The 18934-nt window shown below is 52.0% G+C and overlaps 1 protein-coding gene across 2 annotated transcripts; it reads right to left on the bottom strand.

Annotated features, from left to right (window-relative positions):
• Positions 1-15965: 15965 nt before the first annotated feature.
• On the bottom strand, positions 15966-17978 carry LOC119349387 (F-box/FBD/LRR-repeat protein At2g04230-like). 2 transcript variants are annotated; one of them, XM_037617414.1, is made up of 3 exons: positions 16862-17978; positions 16630-16764; positions 15966-16521 (listed from the first exon to the last, which is right to left on the bottom strand). In XM_037617414.1, exons 1-3 carry the CDS (start codon positions 17843-17845, stop codon positions 16132-16134), a joined length of 1509 nt encoding a protein of 502 aa, XP_037473311.1. In that variant the 5' UTR covers positions 17846-17978; the 3' UTR covers positions 15966-16131. The 2 variants fall into 2 exon arrangements, with proteins under 2 accessions (XP_037473311.1, XP_037473312.1); XM_037617415.1 differs by having other exon boundaries at positions 16325-16508.
• Positions 17979-18934: the final 956 nt, after the last annotated feature.

Raw genomic sequence — 18934 nt, 5'->3', positions numbered from 1 at the left:
TTTATGAAGGGGTAAAAGTCCCTATTTTTCTCAATCTATGCCATCCCAAAAAGAACATTCTGCACAAAAGCTACCAGGCTTGGGGGGGCCACAGCCCCCCAGCCATACACATAGCTCCGCCAGTGGGGAAGAGGACGATGAGTTTGTATGGGAGGAAGAGGAGACAGATTAAATTGTACCAATGAAGTGGGCCGTGGCTAGGGTGCATATGTCGAAAAGCTTCAGTCCGGCGACGCCATTCGCACACGTGCGATCTGCATGGAACCCTCCTCTCATGATAAAGTGGAGATGAATCAGTGGTAACACCTTGTTTTTTTCTTTGCGGGTGAAATACTATATTACTCAACTTGAAAATTCATACAATCAATCGTAGAAAGTTCTGTAGCAACTGAAGGCCTTGATCCAATCCAAGTCATGGTTCTACCCTCTAAACGAGCAAACTAGGACACATCTAGATGTGACATAGTTATGTCACATCTAAGCTGATGTGCACTCTATTTGTGGTCTTTTTTTTGTCCTAGATTTTTTGTTTCTTGTTGCTGCATTATATATTTGTGGGAGTTTAGATGTGACATCCTTAAAAAACATCTAGATGTGAATTAGACTAACTGATACAAGATTCACGGAGAGACAAAAAATATCTAATCTTTTTAATGAGCTGACGCATAAATAGATCTATCCACCTCCTTAGCCTGAATTAGTTTGACTGCAACAAGAGAGTCCATCTCAATCATGATTGGAAACACCTTGTTAGTTTATAAGCTCCAGTGTTGTATTTTCCTTCTATTTTTGAGTTTTCATCAGGTTTCCCTAATTAAGCGGCTTATAAAGTTGCAAAACTAAATGTAACAATGACAATATACACACCTGTTATGTTGCAACCCTCTGTCCCATCATATAAGAGTGTTTTTGACACTATAAAAAATGCTGTTATATCCCCTAAAAAATGTTGTTATACTATGGGATTGAGGGAGTAGAACCTAGCTTCGGCCCGCCCCCTAAAAAAGTTCACGGATTTCGTTGCACATTAAAGATGGAGATTACAACCTTCAATCGAAAAGGGTAATACAGTATTTTGCATCCAAATGAACTACTGTATTTTATACTCTACGTTTGATCTAGATGCAAACAAGGCAATATCATTTTTATAAGTAACTTAAAATCATGTGAGCTTTTAGGGGAAGCAAAACTCAACAACACAATAACGATTTGAAGAACACTAAGAAAGATCACATCAAAAATCGGTGTTGTACTCCCTCCGTTCCTAAATATTTGTCTTTCTAGCATTTCAAATGGACTACCACATATGGATGTATGTAGACATATTTTAAAGTGTATATTCACTCATTTTGCTCCGTATGTAGTCATTTGTTGAAATCTTTAGAAAGACAAATATTTAGGAACGGAGGAAGTAGTTGGCTAACATTGGATCGAGCATGCAAGATATAAAAAATGATTAACAAAGACAACCGAACTAAATGATGATGCTGTAATTGCTACAACTTGACGACGACGTGTGTATCAGCTCTGCGACAGCCGTCTTGCTCTGGCCCGGCGGCAAGGATAGCAGGCCAAGCTCTCCTCGTACACCATCGGAACCAGCGCCGCCGCTCCATCCTCCGTCCCCTCCAGCGAGCGCAGATCCCGAACCGTCTGCTCGGCCGGATCATACAGCCCGATCCTCCTCCCGGCGCTCAGCACGACCCTCCCGTCGTCCGGGTCCACGGCCAGCGGCACCACGTCGTTCGCCCCGAGGTCGTACCCCGGCGGCGCACCGTCCAAACGTATCACGCACGCCCTGCCCCACCCGCCGCCGCGCTCCAGCCTCCACACGTCCAGGCTGTTCGCCGCCGGGTCCGCTAGGACGGCGTGCAGCGCTCCCCCGAGCTCCGCCACGGACGCGCGGCGAGGGCTGGTGATGCCGCTCCACGCCGCGATGCACGGAGGGCAGGGCACGACGTCGAACGCCCTGGTGGCCACGTCGAACGAGACGACGGCCCGCTCGCGGCTCCGCCCCAGCCGCGGGTCGCTCATCCAGTACAGCACCCCGCCGACGCAGGCCGGCGGCGCGTCGTCCGCCACCGGCAGGGGCGGCGGCGCCAGCACGTAGTCCCGGGAGTGGTGCCCGTAGTTGCCGCACCGCAGGATCGCGCTCACCGCGAAGTAACGGCGGGAGCTGAAGTCCCTGGCGCGGTACACGATCTCCACCAGCGCGTGCTGGCGCGACAGCGGGTCGAAGGTCAGGCCGACGCTCCTGCCGGCGACCTCTTGGTGCATCCTCGGGATTCTGGTATTGGGGTAGGATTTGTGGAAGCCGGTGGCCGGGTTGTAGAGGTAGTCGCGCGTCGCCGTGCTCACCAGGTTCATCCCGCGGCAGGGCTTGGAGCAGACCACCTTCTCGTCAAGCAACGTGCCGCCATGGCCAGAAGCCGCCGGAGATTCTCCGGCTCCGAGCCATGGATAGAAGGGGGCGAAGCTGAAGGCCGACTGCCCGCCGGCGCCCTTGCCCACGAGCATGAGCTTCGGCCTTCTGCCCATGTTCCTGTATTCAGAGTAGGCCTGGAAGAAGCTCTCGCTCTCGATCAGCCCGAGCCACTGCTTGCAGACCACCTTGCACTGCACCACCGATTTCGCCGGGAGGCGGAGCAGGATCTCTCTCGCCGCCTTCGCCGGAGCAGACGACAGCGCCATCTCCTCCCCCGTCTTGTGCACCGGCGCAATGCACTCTTCTTCAAATATGCTGAACCTTGAAGGAGGTGGCTTGCCGTATCCGTTCCACGACGTGTTCGTATCCATGGCTGTGGTTGTGAGGATGGTCTCCAGAGCTTGGGACCCGAGGTCGTAGGTGAGCACCTTCTTCTCGAACTTCTCGAGCACCTTGTGCTTGCAGGTGGTGATGACCATCTTCTTCTCCCCTGGCCCGCCGCCATTGCCGACGAAGCCGATGACTCTCACGGTCTGCGGGTCGCGTAGCTCTCTCCTCGCGGGGTGCGATGATAGGTCGATCCAGTGGTCGAGGGACCACTCGCCGGAGGTGTAGTCAAGCAGCCGCCAGATCTCGAGAGCGCTGTTGTAAGGATCGCCGTGGAGGTCCCGGACCAGGCACAGCCGGTCGTCCATCGCCGCCAGGTGCCCCGCCGGCGCCTCGGGACGGGGCATGGCGACGATACCTCCGGGAAACGGGAGGTGGTGATTCGGCCGAACATCTGGTGGCGGGAAGTAGGGCTCCCGGACGCATCCGAAGGTCTCTTCGGCGACGGAGAAGAGCACGATGGCGCACCTCGGCCTGCTGAAGACGTTGTGAGGCTCGATCAACCAGTGCAGGTACCCGCCGGCGAACACGGGCGCCAGCCTCTGCTCGTCGGCGTTGGCGACGGCGGAGGCCGCGGCCCTGCGCAGCCCGAAGGGCACCCCTCCGGAGGCGGGCGGCCTCCAGCAGCGGTCACCGCCGGCTGCTCCAGGCGTGTGCACCTCGCACCTGATCGTCTCCTGCCGCGGCCCGCGGGGCGGGTACGCCCCTCTGACCAGCCTCACCACCTTGTGCACCCGCGTCCGGGCGTCAAACCCCAGCCCGGTGCTGCAGCTGCGCCAGTGTGCCGGCGCCGCCTCGTCCGACGGCGGCAGGCGCGCGACGGCCCGCGTGGCCGCGTTGCAGACGTAGTAGGCCCTCGCGATGGCGTCGTAAAGCAGGGTGAGGCCGTGGCACGGCGCGGGCGTGAGCACCTCCACGCGGTTGCCGCGGGCGTAGTCGAGGGTGAACAGCTGCTCGTCGTCGTCCGTAGGGCCCGGCGACGGCGACAGCGGGCGCGCGTAGGCCGCCGTGGCGTCGAACCCCGCGGTGGGGGAGAAGTGCAGCAGCTTGGGCGCTGGCGACGCCGGCCTGGCGACCGCACGGTAGAGGGCGCAGAACTCGTCCGAGGAGAGCAGCGCGGCCCAGGAGCGGCAGACGGCGCGGCACCTGGCCACGGACCTGACGGGGAGCCGCAGCAGCACCTCCGTCATGCTGTCCTCCGCCACCGTCGCCCTGAGGCCGGGCACGACTACGGCCGCCTTCATACGCTTGCTGTCCGGCATCGGCATGGCATCGACCTTTTCCTTGTCGGTGTTACTCGTCATGATGTGATCCTGCGATCAAATCGACACGGCCAAATCGATCTTGAATAAGGCGGATCCCCATTGTTGACATCAAGAAAAGGAATCTATGAGGAATCTATGAGGGAAAGCGAGAGACTTACGTGAAGGAGCCGATGGCGTCCGCCCTCCGGGGAGATCTTCACTGCGGGTCGAGGCGAGTCCGGCGATCTTTACCGAGCGAAACGGGTAACACAACACACGGGGACGAAAGAAAAGAGAAGGCAAGAGCAGGAGAAAGAATACAAGCAGCAAATCGTAGCGAATTGAAGGGGGTGGGGATGATGCCATACCGACGAACCGGAGGAATCGCGCTCGTCAACCGCGGGCGTGTGCTTCGTTCCGTTGGAACAAGGCGGCGGCGGTTTCGTCGACGGACGCGGGGGGTTGGTTCGATCTCTTCCTCGCGGGATTTTCTCCAAGGAAAGAGAGAGGGATGTTATTTATTGGACGTCCTGATCTGCCACGTCGAGACTAAAAAACCCTAGCACGCCCCTAGAGTCCGGGGAGCAACTTATTAACGAGCGCTCATTCGGAAGCCTCGCAACTATCAACGTCACTTGGCGCGCTTTCAGCCATTTGCCACATGTCGCGCTCTGGGCGCTTCCTCCGAATTTTTTTTATTTTTCCGCACGCGTTTTTGGCTTTTTAAATGGTTTTTTTCGGGTTTTTTGAAAGTTTTGGTTTTCCACCGGTCTTTCCTAACTTTTTGACCAATTTTTTTCCCGCAAAAAACGCATTTTTTTCGCGGAAGTCACGGTTTTGTTTTTGCGAGGCACGGTTGTGCTTTTGGGAGAGGCACGTCCGTGCCTCTTGGAAACGAAAAAAACACGTTTTCTGTTTTTTTTTTCTTTCGCGAGAGGCACGGTTTTGCTTTCGCGAGAGACACGATTGTGCTTTAGCGAGAGTCACGACCGTGCCTCTTGGAAACAAAAAAAATACGTTTTCTGTTTTTCTTCTTCAGCGAGAGGCATGGTTTTGCTTCCACGAGAGGCATGGTTGTGCTTTCGCCAAAGCCACGGTCGTGCCTCCTCGGAAACGGAAAAAAAGGCGTTTTCTATTTTTTTTTTCTTTCGCGAGAGGCACGGTTTTGCTTCCGCGAGAGGCACGGTTGTGATTTTATCAGAGGTACGGGCGTGCCTCTTTCGGAAAGGGAAAAAAACCCATGCTCCCGGTTCGGTTTTTCCATCAGTTTTTTCCATTCGGTTTTTTCGTGAAAAAAAGTTTGTCAAAACCTATCAACATGGGATCTCGTTTTGAAGATCTCGACGCGAGGAATTCAACGGCGAAAGCGGTTCAAGATTTGGACGCACGGTTCAAGAGATAAAACGTTTTGAATAAAGGGGTCTACGAAAAAAGAGAAAAACTCCCAGGTTGCGACAAGTGGCGCACATGCAGCGCGTCACTTGTCGTAACCTGGGCGAGTTGGAGTGATCTCCGCAAGGAATACTCCTTAACTAGTGATTTCGCGGAATACCCCTTAACTAGTGATTTCGTAAAGTCTGTACCTTTTTACCTTCCCCAATAAAAGCTTATATAAAGAAAAACACTATAAATCACCCGGCCTGCGTCCGCCGCCTTCTCTGCACGTGACGTGGCCCATTGCCACCACCATTAGTTTTCGCAACTGGAGTGTTGTTGCAATCTCTCTTATCGCAACAACTCTGTTGCGGGATCTGGATTTTGAGAGAAGGCGTCTTCTTGTGTTCCTCCTGAGCTCATGTCGAGTCGTCGCCTGCCCGCGCTGCTTCTACTGCCATGAGCTCCCGTCAAGTCAATTGCCCCGTCGCATTGCTCTGACTGCCCCGAGCTCTTGTTGAGTCGCCGCCTCACCACGCTCCTTCAACTGCCCCAAGCTCCCCTCGAGTCGTCGCCTCCCAGCACTGCTCCAAGTACTGCCACATGTGCTCGTCGCCGACTAGCACGTCGACGGGCTTCTCTGGCGAGCTGCACGATGTTGCAAGGTGTGCAACCAAAGAGACCGAGCTCCCCGTCGAGCTGTGGTGCTCTGACTACCGCCAAGCACGCCGACAAGCTTCTCCAGTGAGTTTCTCCGACGAGCTGCACGCAACCACAACTGGATTTGTTCTCTGCAACATGTCTGCTCGTGCCATCACACGCTGGAGCGCCCAGAAAACCTCCGATTTGAAGCTGAGAGCATCAATTGTTTCCGAGCTAATACTCCGGCTCGATGTCGAGATGGAAAGCAAAATCCTCATGGAAGAAGAAGAAGCCTTCCGCAAGCTCCTTAAGATGCAACGGCAGGGCCTGGCCGCAATGGAGCGGTGCATGTGGCGGCAGCGTTCGCGCTTCCTCTGGCTCCGGGAAGGCGATTGCAGCTCCAGATTCTTCCACCTGAAAGCTACCGCTCCACAAAGAAAGAACTTCGTCCCCTCGCTGTTAATCGACGGGATCACAGTTATTGATCAACATGCAAAGATGATAGCAATTCACAAGCAAATATGACGGCAATTCACAATCATTTCCAAACGCTGCTTGGCACTTACGAACCCATGCCCAAACCCTGAACCTTGGATCCACCCCCTTCCTTCGATTGATCTGGGGCCTTTGGAAGAGCCGTTCACCGAAGAGGAGGTGAGAGCCGCACTGCTTGATATCAATCCTGAGAAGGCACCAGGGCCTGACGGCTTCTCGGGCTGTTCTTCAGAGCATGTTGGGAAGTAATCAAGGGCGACCTAATGCGAGCTATATGGAAATTCTAGTCCGGCAACACCCAAAATCTGCGCCTTCTCAACTCAGTGTTCATGATCCTCATCCCAAAGCATGGAGGAGCAAACCACCCTACCAACTTCAGACCTATCAGCCTCATACATAGCTTCGCCAAGCTCATGTTGGACACAATACATAATTTGTCATTAATTTAATTCCTTTACCTAGTACGTACAAGAGCATGTTAAACAGGCAAATGGTTTTCTTCATAAGCATGCAGTATAGATTCACAAAGGAGCAGATTGATAGCACCCATCCTTGTATAATTAGCATGCAAAGGAAAACATCACGAAACCAGCGAGAACCATCTACAATACTAGTGACGGCAGAGTAGCAATACAGACAAATTAACATAAAGATACTGAATCTACCGAACACACACGACATGGCTGAAAACACTAGCAGCAGGAACAAAAAGACAGTCTAAAGCACTAGATAAACCTGATGGAGAATCGGCTAGAGCATGGACAGATTTATCTTGTACTAGTAATGATCAAATGCAACTTACAGTCTAGACGTCGGCGCACTTGGTGTTCGTGGATGGAGTTTGTCGGAGATGATCTCGTAGAGGAAGCAGCGGTGGCGGAGACGATGTCGACGAGGACGTCGAGGAAGCAGTGGTCGCCGGAGACGATGTTGTCGAGGACGTCGACGAAGCAGCCCTCGCCGGAGATGATGATGTCGAGGACGTCGAAGGAGCGGTCGCGCGGACGCTGCCCAGAAAACTCTAGACCGCCCCCGTGCAGGGTCGAAGGATGCGGCCGGAGTCACGGAGACACCGCTCGCCGGGCTGCCGTTGCACGACGGACAGCACGGCCGGCTTCGTTCCGACGGCGGCTCAGCACTTGTGATATGTGAAGAAGGAGATGAAGATGTGTTGTGTATTTCTCCCGATGCTCTCTACCATTTATAGAGATCAGGAAGGAAGCAGTCCAACGAGCAACGTTTCAATGAAACGTCTTGCCGAGCGAAGCGCGGTGCACTCGTTGGAACCAGGAGAATCGGGAGGAACAGCAGGATAATGCTCACGTCCTAACAGAGGACTCGAGAAGGAGTTGCAGCTTGCCGAACGGCCAGCAACGTGTGTGCATGAAGTTTCAGTTTGTTACGTGACAGGATATGCCCAAAGCATCAGACTTGGAATTCTCTGAACCGATGCATTATTTCCAACAGCTCATAGCAAAAATTCTAGCAAGACGCCTGCAACCGCTAATGCCAGAGCTGATCCTACAATGCCAAAACGCCTTTATCAAAAAGCACAACATTCATGGCAATTTCGTATATGTACAGAGCCTGACTAGAGCCCTCAAGCAGAAAAATGCGCCGGCCTTCCTCCTCAAGCTAGATATATCCAAGGCATTCGACTCGACCTCTTGGGAGTTCCTGATGCAACTGCTTGAACACCGGGGATTTGGGAGAAGATGGAGGGGCTGGCTCGCGGCGCTCCTGCTAACTTGCTCCACAAAAGTTCTGGTCAACGGTTTGTTGTCACCTAGGATCGACCACAGGAGGGGTTTTCATCAGGGAGACCCAATATCACCTCTCCTCTTTGTGCTGATCATGGACTGCCTAGCGCGGATCATGGACAAGGCAGGTACAGATGGGATCCTAATCCCTTTCAAGAACGAAAACATGAGGTACAGGACGTCCATCTACGCTGATGACGTGATCATCTTCTCCAAGCCTGTGACCGAAGATGCAAGGGCGATCAACTCCATCCTACACCTATTGGGGCAGGCAACTGGATTACACACCAACACGAGTAAGAGCAGTTTCTTCCCGATCTGCTGTCAACACCAGGATACCTCACCATTGCAACAGACGCTGGGCTGCACACAAGGTTCATTCCCCTGCACTTACCTCGGCATGCCACTGTCGGATAAGAAACTGCGTAGGGCAGACCTACAACTGACAATTGACCGCCTTGCTGGTAAGTGCTCCGGATGGAAGATAGACTTGATAAATCTGATAGGGAGAGTGGTTCTGGCCCGGGTAGTGCTATCGGCGATGCCAACCTTTCAGATGATTGCAATACCTCAAGCAAAGTGGCTGGACCAAAAGATTGACAAGATCTGTCGGCCTTTCCTTTGGGCTGGCGAAAGCTCTGTCTCAGGCGGCAAATGCCTTGCAAATTGGAAATCCATTTGCAGACCGACCACATATGGAGGGCTGGGTATCTCAAACCTCGAGTACCATGGCACAACGCTGCGTATTCGCTGGCTCTGGCAACAGGCCAAGTTTCCGGACAAGCCATGGATGGGACTGCCTTTCCCTTGTGATAAACTCTCCTACAACATCTTCATAGCAAGCATGGTGATTATCATTGGATCGGGAGCCACCATCTCCTTCTGGCACAGTCATTGGTGGCAGGGTACGCCACTGAGAGACCTCTTTCCACAGCTGTACTTGCATAGCAGAGGGCACAACCTATCGCTAATGAGGGTGCTGGCTGACTTTGTGCCAGCAGCAACGGGAGAATGCCCTACACCTGTTTGCTCAATGCCAATGCACCTGCTTACTATGGCAGATGATCTTACAACGGTTTCATGCCCAAATCACCCTAACAGGAGCCGACGAGCCCTCGATCTCCCTTGAAAATTGGTGGTACAACTCTGTCTGAAGCCTCTCAAAGCAGGAAAGAATGAAGGCCAACTGCCTCGTCATTTGCGCCTGGTCCTGGTGGCACATTTGGAAGGAGAGGAACACCAGGATCTTTGAGCACCGGGCGTCTGGGATCACTGAGGTTTGCTCCCTCATCAATGAGGAGCTCCGACTATGGTGCACGACCGGCCTTGTAGGAGCAATGTGGATGCCGCCGGACTAGTTGTGGCACTACCGCGAGCTTAGCCTGGCCCTAGGCCTTCTAACTCCTCTAACTACTCAGCTGTATATATTTAGATCCTAACACTTTAGGACCATGTAACCCGGCCGTCTTGGCCCTTCTCTTATTGAAATGAAATCAACACTAAGGCTGTTTTTCGTCAAAAAAATAATGCATGCACTGTTCATCTGTCCAAAATCATGATTTTGTCATTATTGGGTAACTCACACGGTTACCTATTTCAGCATAAAAAATTACACATGTGTAATATACATTTGTATAAACATGTAGGTTTTGTTAGATGTGTATAGTCCCTTTTCGGTATATCCCCGTTGTATAATGGGTTTTTTACACTTTGACACACATGTATATGTAATGGCCTTTGGCCCTTAGGAAATAGCAGTTGCTGTTTATCCAACATGGTATCAGATGTTAGGTTCCCCTCTCTCCCGCACGATGCAACTTCGTGCGTGCTCCACCATCATCGCCGCCGCTGCTAGCCTCCGTCCCTAGCCTCCGGCCGTCCTCGGCTTCGCCTTGGTCTCGTCAGGACCGCTGTCCTGCTGCCCGCTTCCTTTTGAGCCGGCGCGCTTGAGCTGCTCCGGTCGCTGCCCGTGGCTGCCTCGTCCCTGCCCCGTTCGGCCACCGGCCTCCCGAGCCTCGTCCGGCCACTGTCGCTGCCGCCTCGTCCGGCCACAGCCGCTGCCGGGTCAGCCGCCCCACCCGGTCCGCTGCCGCCCCCGCCCGATGCCGCTGCCGCTCGGTCCGCTTCCGCCGTCGCCCGGTCCGGCCGCGGCCCCGTCCTGCTTGGTGCGGCCTGGCCCCCGCTCTCCTCCGACTCCCTCCGCGCCCTGCCTCCCTGGCTGCGGGCGGGATTCTCCCGATCTCGTTCGCTCTCTGGTTCGAGCGGTTCCCTCGATCCAGATCGAGCTGAGGATTCGTTGACCAAAAAAAAGGAGGAGACTTTCCCATGTCGTCTTTGGGATATGTCGTTGTCCCTCGGTGCTCGGTGATCTTCGATGGCACCAACTATGCTGAGTTTGTGGGCTTCATGCGCATTCATATGCGTGGCCTTCTTCTGTGGGGTGTTCTTTCTGGCGAGGTCCCCTGTCCGCCATGCCCTGTTGCGCCACTGGTCCCAATTCCACCGGTGCTGCCGGTTCTTGCTGCTGATGCTTCTCAGGCTGACCGGGATGCAGCCAAGGCTCTCGATGATGCTGCCGTCGATGCTTATGACCAGCAGGTACCAGCTTATTCAGATGTTCTCACTGTGTACCGCGATGATCTGTCTGCTTATACTCAGTGGTGCAATGATGATGCTCGCGCGGCTGCTGTTCTCACTGCGAGCGTCCTCCCTCAGTTTGCTTCGGAGTTCATGGGACTTGGCACAATTGCATCGATGTGGTCTTATCTTTGTCAGTGCTATCAGCCCTCTGGTGATGCTCTCTACCTATCTATGGTGCGTCAGGAGCACGCACTCCAGCAAGGTGATTCTAATGTTGACGAGTTCTATTCACAGTGCTCCGCCATCTGGCGCCAGCTTGACTCTCTTCGGACAGTTGTTTGTGGAACATGTCATTGCTGTCAGACTACTCGGTCTGATCTGGAGTTTCAGCGGGTCCATGAGTTCTTATCTCATCTCCGGTCTGAGTTTGAGCCCCGACGTGCTCACTTGCTTGCTCTTGGTCGTATTCCTATCTCTGAGGTGCTTGCCGAGCTTCGTGCTGAGGAGACCCGCCTTCGCTCTGCTGGGTTGCTAGTGGTTCCGTCTGTGTTGACTGCTCGGACTCCCGTGTCGTCTGCTCGGCCCACCGCTCCACTGCTCCTACCCACACCGTCAGGGCCTCTTAGGGTCTTTATCTGGAGATGTTTCTTTACATTGTAATGGTTGCAGACTTGGCAAACAAACCCAGTTGCCTTATCCTACCAGTGAGTCGGTCTCTCAGCGTCCTTTTGACTTAGTTCATTCTGATGTCTGGGGTCCTGCTCCCTTTGATTCGAAAGGTGGTCATCGCTACTATATCTTGTTTATTGATGATTTCTCTCGCTACACTTGCCTCTACTTCATGAAATCTCGTAGCGAGGTTCTCTCTATATACAAACGTTTTGCGGCCATGGTTCACACCCAGTTTTTCACGCCCATTCGTACTTTTCGTGCTGACTCCGCTGGTGAGTTTATCTCTCAGCTGTTGCGTGGTTTTCTTGCGGAACAGGGTACTCTTGCTCATGTCCTATTGCTCACGCTCAGAATGGCATTGCCGAACGTAAGCATCGTCATCTACTTGAGACGGCTCGTGCGCTGATGATTGCTGCTTCCCTTCCACCTCACTTTTGGGCTGAGGCTGTTTCTGCATCCACCTATCTCATCAATATTCAGCCATCGACTGCTTTGCAGGGTGGTATCCCTATGGAGTGTCTGACTGGTCGTTCTCCTGACTACTCAGCTCTTCGTATGTTTGGATGTGTGTGCTATGTCCTTCTTGCCCCACAAGAATGCACCAAACTGATTGCTCAGTCGGTTGAGTGTGTCTTCCTTGGCTACAGCGATGAGCACAAGGGCTATCGCTATTGGGATCCTATTGGTCGTCGTTTGCGCATCTCGCGTGATGTGACCTTTGATGAGTCTCGCTCTTACTACCCCCGTCCTTCTTCCTCGAGCTTCTCTGTGGACGATATTTCTTTCCTTCTTCTCCCCGATACACCCTGCTATGTGCCTTCTGTTTCATCTCCTTCTCCGGCACCTCTCATTCCCTCTCCTTCACCACCGACACCATCTTCCCCATCCTCCCCCTTCACCTATCCACCATCATCTCCAGTCCGTCGCCCCCTCTCACCGTTTCCTCTCCACTATACTCGTCACCCTCATTCCGAGGATGCTTCTCCTGATGCGCCTTCCACCTCTGGTGCACCTCCCTTCACGCCTCCCCGGTTCATAACCTCCGTGCTCGGCCTCGCCCCCCGCCTGATCGCTACTCTCCTGCTCGGTACGGTCTCTCTGCTATTGCTTAGCCCACTTCCTATCGGACTGCCATGACTCAGCCTGAATGGCAGCTTGCGATGGCCGAAGAGCTTGCTGCCCTCGAGCGCTCTGGCACATGGGATCTGGTTTCCCTCCCTTCCGGTGTTCGTTCCATCACTTGCAAGTGGGTCTACAAGATTAAGACTCGCTCTGATGGTTCTCTTGAGCGCTACAAAGCGCGTCTTGTGGCCTGTGATTTTCAGCAGGAGCAGGGGCGCAATTATGATGAGACATTCGCTCCTGTGGCCCACATGACCACTGTTCGCACCCTTCTTGCTCTGGCTTCTGTTCGTCATTGGTCTATCTCTCAACTTGATGTTCATAACGCCTTTCTCAATGGCGAGTTGCGTGAGGAGGTTTATATGCAGCCACCACCGGGGTACTACGCTCCTGATGGTATGGTCTGTCGACTTCGCCGCTCCTTCTATGGTCTTAAACAGGCCCCTCGCGCCTGGTTTGAGCGCTTCGCCTCCGTGGTGACTACCGTTGGTTTCTTGCCCAGTGATCATGATCCCGCGTTGTTTGTTCACACGTCTCCTCGTGGTCGGACTCTTCTCCTCCTCTATGTTGATGACATGATCATCACTGATGACGATCTTGACTATATTGCCTTTGTTAAGGCTCGCCTTCGCGATCAGTTCCTCATGACTGAACTTGGTCCACTTCGCTACTTTCTTGGGATTGAGATCTCCTCAACCTCTGATGGCTTCTACATCTCCCAAGAAAAATACATTCAGGATCTTCTTGCTCGCGCTGCTCTCGGTGATGAGCGCACAGTTGTGACTCCTATGAAGCTCAACGTTCAGCTTCGTGCCTTCGATGGTGATCTTCTTCCTAATCCCACTCGCTATCGTCATCTTGTTGGCAGTCTTGTCTATCTTGCTGTTACGCGTCCTGACATCTCCTATCATGTCCACATCCTGAGTCAGTTTGTTTCAGCCCCCACCTCTGTCCACTATAGCCATCTCCTCCGTGTTCTACGATATCTTCGTTGTACGATCTCTCAACGCCTTTTCTTTCCCCGCTCCAGCTCTCTTGAGCTCTAGGCCTACTCTGATGTTACCTGGGCTAGTGATCCCTCTGATCGACGCTCGCTGTCTGTTTTTTGTGTCTTTCTTGGTGGCTCTCTTATTGCCTGGAACACAAAGAAACAGACTGCAGTTTCCCGCTCGAGTACAGAGGCTGAGTTGCGAGCCATGACTATGTTGACGGCTAAGGTGATCTGGTTACGGTGGTTACTTGAGGATTTTGGTGTGTCTGCTACTACCTCGACTCCCTTACTGTCAGATAGTACTGGCGCTATCAGTATTGCGCGTGACCCGGTGAAGCATGAGCTCACCAAGCACATCGGTGTGGATGCCCACTTTGTGCGTGCTGCTGTGCAGGATCAGACTCTCGCTCTTCACTATGTGCCCTCTGAGTTACAGTTGGCGGACTTCTTCACGAAGTCACAAACTCGAGCACAGCATGGCTTTTTCCTCTCCAAACTCAGTGTTGTTGATTCACCATGAGTTTGAGGGGGGTGTTAGATGTGTCCCTTTTCAGTATATCCCTGTTGTATAAAGGGTTTTCTGCACTTTGACACACATGTATATGTAATGGCCTTTGGCCCTCAGGAAATACTAGTTGCTGTTTATCCAACAGGTTTGTATGAAAACTTTAAAATAACATTTTGGCACAATTCAAAATATAGGGCTCCAATGCACTCGTCCTCCAAAGTGACTTTTTGGAATGACTCAGGCCTAGCTTAATGTTTCACTTTGTGCTCGCACCCGAAGCCGAAAGTACATTCCCGTCGCTTCTTTGCAAAATGTCTGGAGTGTGACTAAACAAATCCAATCCTGTCTTTGAAGTTGATGCAGCCATCGAGTGCAGTTTTTTCTAAATATTTGCAAAAACATCTTACATTTAGGAAATAGGTAGTACTTACGTAACGACGATTGCCCCTCAAGTAGTGCTGCCAGTTACTCCGGGATATTCAGGTGTGAAGCTATTACATTGGGAATTTTCTGCACATGACACCATAACCTCGCAACAAAAATGAGTTAGGAGGCCACCTTGTTAGTAGTTGCAAAACCAAATCACAAAATGAAAAATGATAAACTATGGGGAAAATGATACCAGGAGGTACGACTGTCAAGAAAAAAGCACTCCATGCTGCTTGCTTGCTTGCCTGGTGGTAGAGAGAACAGGTTCGTTTGGAATTAGTGTTGCGTACAATCTTGAGAAAGAAAACAGCGTCACGCATTGGCCTTGAACGTCTGCTTGCCCAGCTAGTTCTTTTTTTATGGGAATGCTAGTCTAGCTCGCTGATACAGTAGATACACACTGTACCAAATTTTTTTAGCACATAATAACACATCATATTTCAATGGATCACTGGCCAAACTAAGATGGCGCCCAGTTCCATTTGTGCACCGTGGCTAACATACACATGTGCTACTCCCTCCGTTCAAAATTACTTGTCGCAGATTTTAGTTCTAGATACATCCATTTCCGAGACAAGTAATTCCAAACGGAGGGAGTACTTTATTATCTCCATCCACGCAATTAGGCGCTGGTTGCATGCTTTGGGTAGCTCCATCAGTTTCCAGTACTGAATCAACAAACCTCTTGATCGGTTCTACAAACCATCTACTGTGCTCTCATACGCTAACAAGCGCAGTACACGTGCAACTGCCGGGATAATTGATTCAGCAGCAGGTTTAAAATGCCCCATCTTCGGCATTTACGTCGGCACGCAACAAAATCGACAAACAAAATTGTACTGCAGTCCAGCGATTCCGACAGCAAGAAAAACCTGCACAGAGAAAGGAGCAGCAGCCAAGGTTGGGGCTTGATCGACAAACAAATTATGCAGTCGAGGAATTTTGAATTGTGAGGGTAAACAAAAACGAAAGAGGGCAAGAAACCTGCACAAGGAAAGAAGCGGCAGCCAGCGCTGGGCCGGGCTTTATCAAAGCAGTTCACCTTCAGGAAACAAACAAAAAAGCATTTCTTGCCTCCAAGATAAAGTCCAGGCTGAACTGCAAATAGTTCATGCAAACTGGAGGCAGACCACAGTTATTATACCTTGGTCTGAGAAGGTGTTTGATACACCAGATGAAGTGATACTGACACTCAGAACCATATATATCAATTTGTGTGGCTTCATAACCAATAAAAATGATTTAATGGATAACATCACACTTGACATTTAAAGGCCACAAAACAATGTAAATACTGTACTTTCTCATCAAATAAGTGGACATTAGCACAAGTTGGTTTCAACAGGACCAACATCACTTAGCATGCTTAACTGCGATAAGGTTCCAAGATAATACAAACTAACAAGCTAAATACAAGTTGGTTTCAACGGAACTAACATCATGAATAGCATGTTTAACTGTCATAAGATTCTAAGATCATACAAACTTAAACAAAATAACAGTTAGCAAAGCACAAAAGTGATATCTCCTTTCAAAGGGTATGTCCTTTCAAAGGGATCAGCTGGACCCAAATCATGGATACTAAAATCCATATGATACTTGTAAGACCAATCCGAAGTAAAACGAATCCGAGCACCTCTTGAGGCCCTACTATCCACCTGAAGCATCTTACGATGTTGTGCACAAAACTCCTCGTTGAAATCTTCCACATCAACCTCAAAAGTCATTAATTCTAGCACGCCAGCATTTAGTACAAAAAATGTGGCAAAGTCAGCATGTGACTTAATTCCCCGATAACATCGCCAAACAATTGTCTTTAGACGGATGTCAAGTGATCTTATAAGAGTCCGGTGTTTACGACGCCAGAAGTTGGTATTCCCTGGTCCAGTTGACTAAAAATGAACATACAAAAAAAAGAAATAAAACCAATCATTTCAGAACAGTAAATGCATCAAAGGAGCAGTCAATACTTTGAACCATAATCACAAAAGAATTATCACCTGAATGTACAGCTTTTCCAAGCACGGAAAGCATCCCATCAAGTCAAGAACAGTATCCAGACTAAGAGCATGCATATCAACAGCTAAAATCTTGACAGTGCACACCGCTGTCGTCAGGCGATCAACACTCAATCGCTTCATGAAGCATGGAAGATGACATTAGACTATCTATAAGTGCAAATAACATGTAATTCAGCGGCACATTGAAAGCAAGTAGGAAGGCCACAGCTACCTCAATAACTGTCGAGTCAAACGAGATTCTGGTACCATAATGAGAAGAAAGATAGCCTAAGGCCTCCAGTTTAGGCGCGGAGATTACCGATATAAGACCGCACTCACATGAACCAAGTATGAGCAAGCTTTCGAGACAAGGGGCATTCTCGATAATGAGTTCCTCAAAGTTGAGCCCTCTCGGGCTATAACCGCTCACACCAATACTTCTCAGGCTAATGGAGTTGATTCTGACACAACGAAAGCCAGAACTCTTCCTTATAAGCAAGCACTCGAGAGCAGGACAAGCAGCAATCATGATGTGCAGCGAGGATTCAGATATGAGGACGCGCTTCAGCGCGAGCTTCTGAAGCTTAGGGAAGTGAAGCACTTGAGTGATGTCGTCGGTAAGGTGGCAATCTCCAATGGTGAAAACCAAGAGGGTGTCGGAGAAGCGGAAGGCAGCTGAGGGCGGCAGCTGCTTCGTTGGTGGTGGATACGGCAACATATAACTGAAGCTGCACAGCTCGAGCTCTTGGAGGTTGTCGAGGGCGGGTGACCGGAGCCAGGCATCCGCTCGGTCGCCAGGGAGGTGGTAGACCGGCGCGCAGAAGCGGCGGCCGGGGCCCAGGTGGGCGGCGAGGACGCGCGATATGGCAACATCGAGGCCCTCCTCGTCGAATAAGAAGTAACGGTGGTCGAGGCTGAGCGGGGCGGAGCGCCAGAGATGGCGCCACCGGGAGGCGAGGACCTGGGTGCGGGCGCCTTCCTTGGTGGGGAGGAGCGAGACGATGTCCCCGAGGACGGCGTCGGGGAGGTCGCTGATGCGGTCGCCGCCGGCGCCTCCTCCGTCCCCATCCGCTCCGGGAAGAGGCGGTTCCCGGTCCTCCGCTGTAGGTTCCGCACCGGGCGCTTCCACAGCCGTCGGCGCCGGGGCGGGCGCCTCGTGTGCCGATGCTTTCCTCTTCCTCGAGCTAGGACCAGGAGCGCCTGCCTCCATCCCCATGGCTGGCGGTTTTGCGGCGGGGATGGAAGAGCAAGCGAGGAGGACTTGTGGAAGGAGGGAGCCAGGCGTCGACGGCCAGCGCTAGGCCACCGTCGCCGGAGCCGACAGGAGCAGAGAGGTGGGCGGCGGCGGTTTTGGGGGAAAGGCGTGGGGGACGGTGGGAGCGTGGCGGATCCTAGCAAAATGAATTCGAAGCCCACTCACAGCAAAGCCCGTTCGGCCCAGCGTCTGCGACCAATCTTTTTCTATTTCGGGGGTTTTGATTGTACTCCCTCCGTCCGGAAATTGTTCATTTTGATGACAAGTATTTCTGGACGGAGAGAGTAGTATGTTGTGCAAAATGAAGCTGAGCAGGCATTGTTATTCAGCTGAAGCATCTTGCCGTGCAAGAAATTCCTCACTGTAATATTTCCGGTGAACCTAAGGAGTCATCACACATTAGAGCCATATATGATAGATCTGAAAACAGGTCATAGAAAGTGATCATAACATGTTGCTGCAAAAGTGACCAACAAACAAGTCCTATTGTATACTAATACAAATCAAGCATCAGTAGACTGGCAACACAAAGAATGACAAGACTGGCAAATGAATAGTCTGACAAATGAATTCATTTCTCTTCCATCTGGTTTGTCAGTCTCACAAATGAACAGCTCATCAACATCATTAATACCAAATCCATAGCCATATCCTCATCCTTATGCGCAGACAGGGAGCATGCCAACTTACCTTGGGGAGTGAAGAAAAAGGACAGGATGGCGGCTAAAGTTAGGATGCGGGCCCAATGAGAGGTTCTAGTTGATGCTGATGTAAACGGGCTTGCTCTCCTTCGGTGCACTAGAGATGGTTGTGTCAATGTTGTAGCTGATATTGGGTAGAGCCTCCCGGGTCGCTTCACGCGACTCCGGAGGCGCCGTCGCGGTCACCTCAGAGGCCCTCCCACGTAGCGTCGTTCACCACGCCGCCGCCGGAGGAGGCCGGCCGCCCGGCGGACGGCGGCGGCGGGGCATCTTCGGTCTCTTTTTTTTCTCCTGTTATTTCCCTTGGTGGTCAACTTCAGATCTGGCCACTAGCTTTCCGATCTGTCCA

This window comes from Triticum dicoccoides, chromosome 1B (genome assembly GCF_002162155.2).
Source record: "Triticum dicoccoides isolate Atlit2015 ecotype Zavitan chromosome 1B, WEW_v2.0, whole genome shotgun sequence".
Classification (NCBI taxonomy): domain Eukaryota; kingdom Viridiplantae; phylum Streptophyta; class Magnoliopsida; order Poales; family Poaceae; genus Triticum; species Triticum dicoccoides.
The sequence above is the reverse complement of the archived record's forward strand: the minus strand, read 5'-3'. Positions and strand labels throughout refer to the sequence as shown.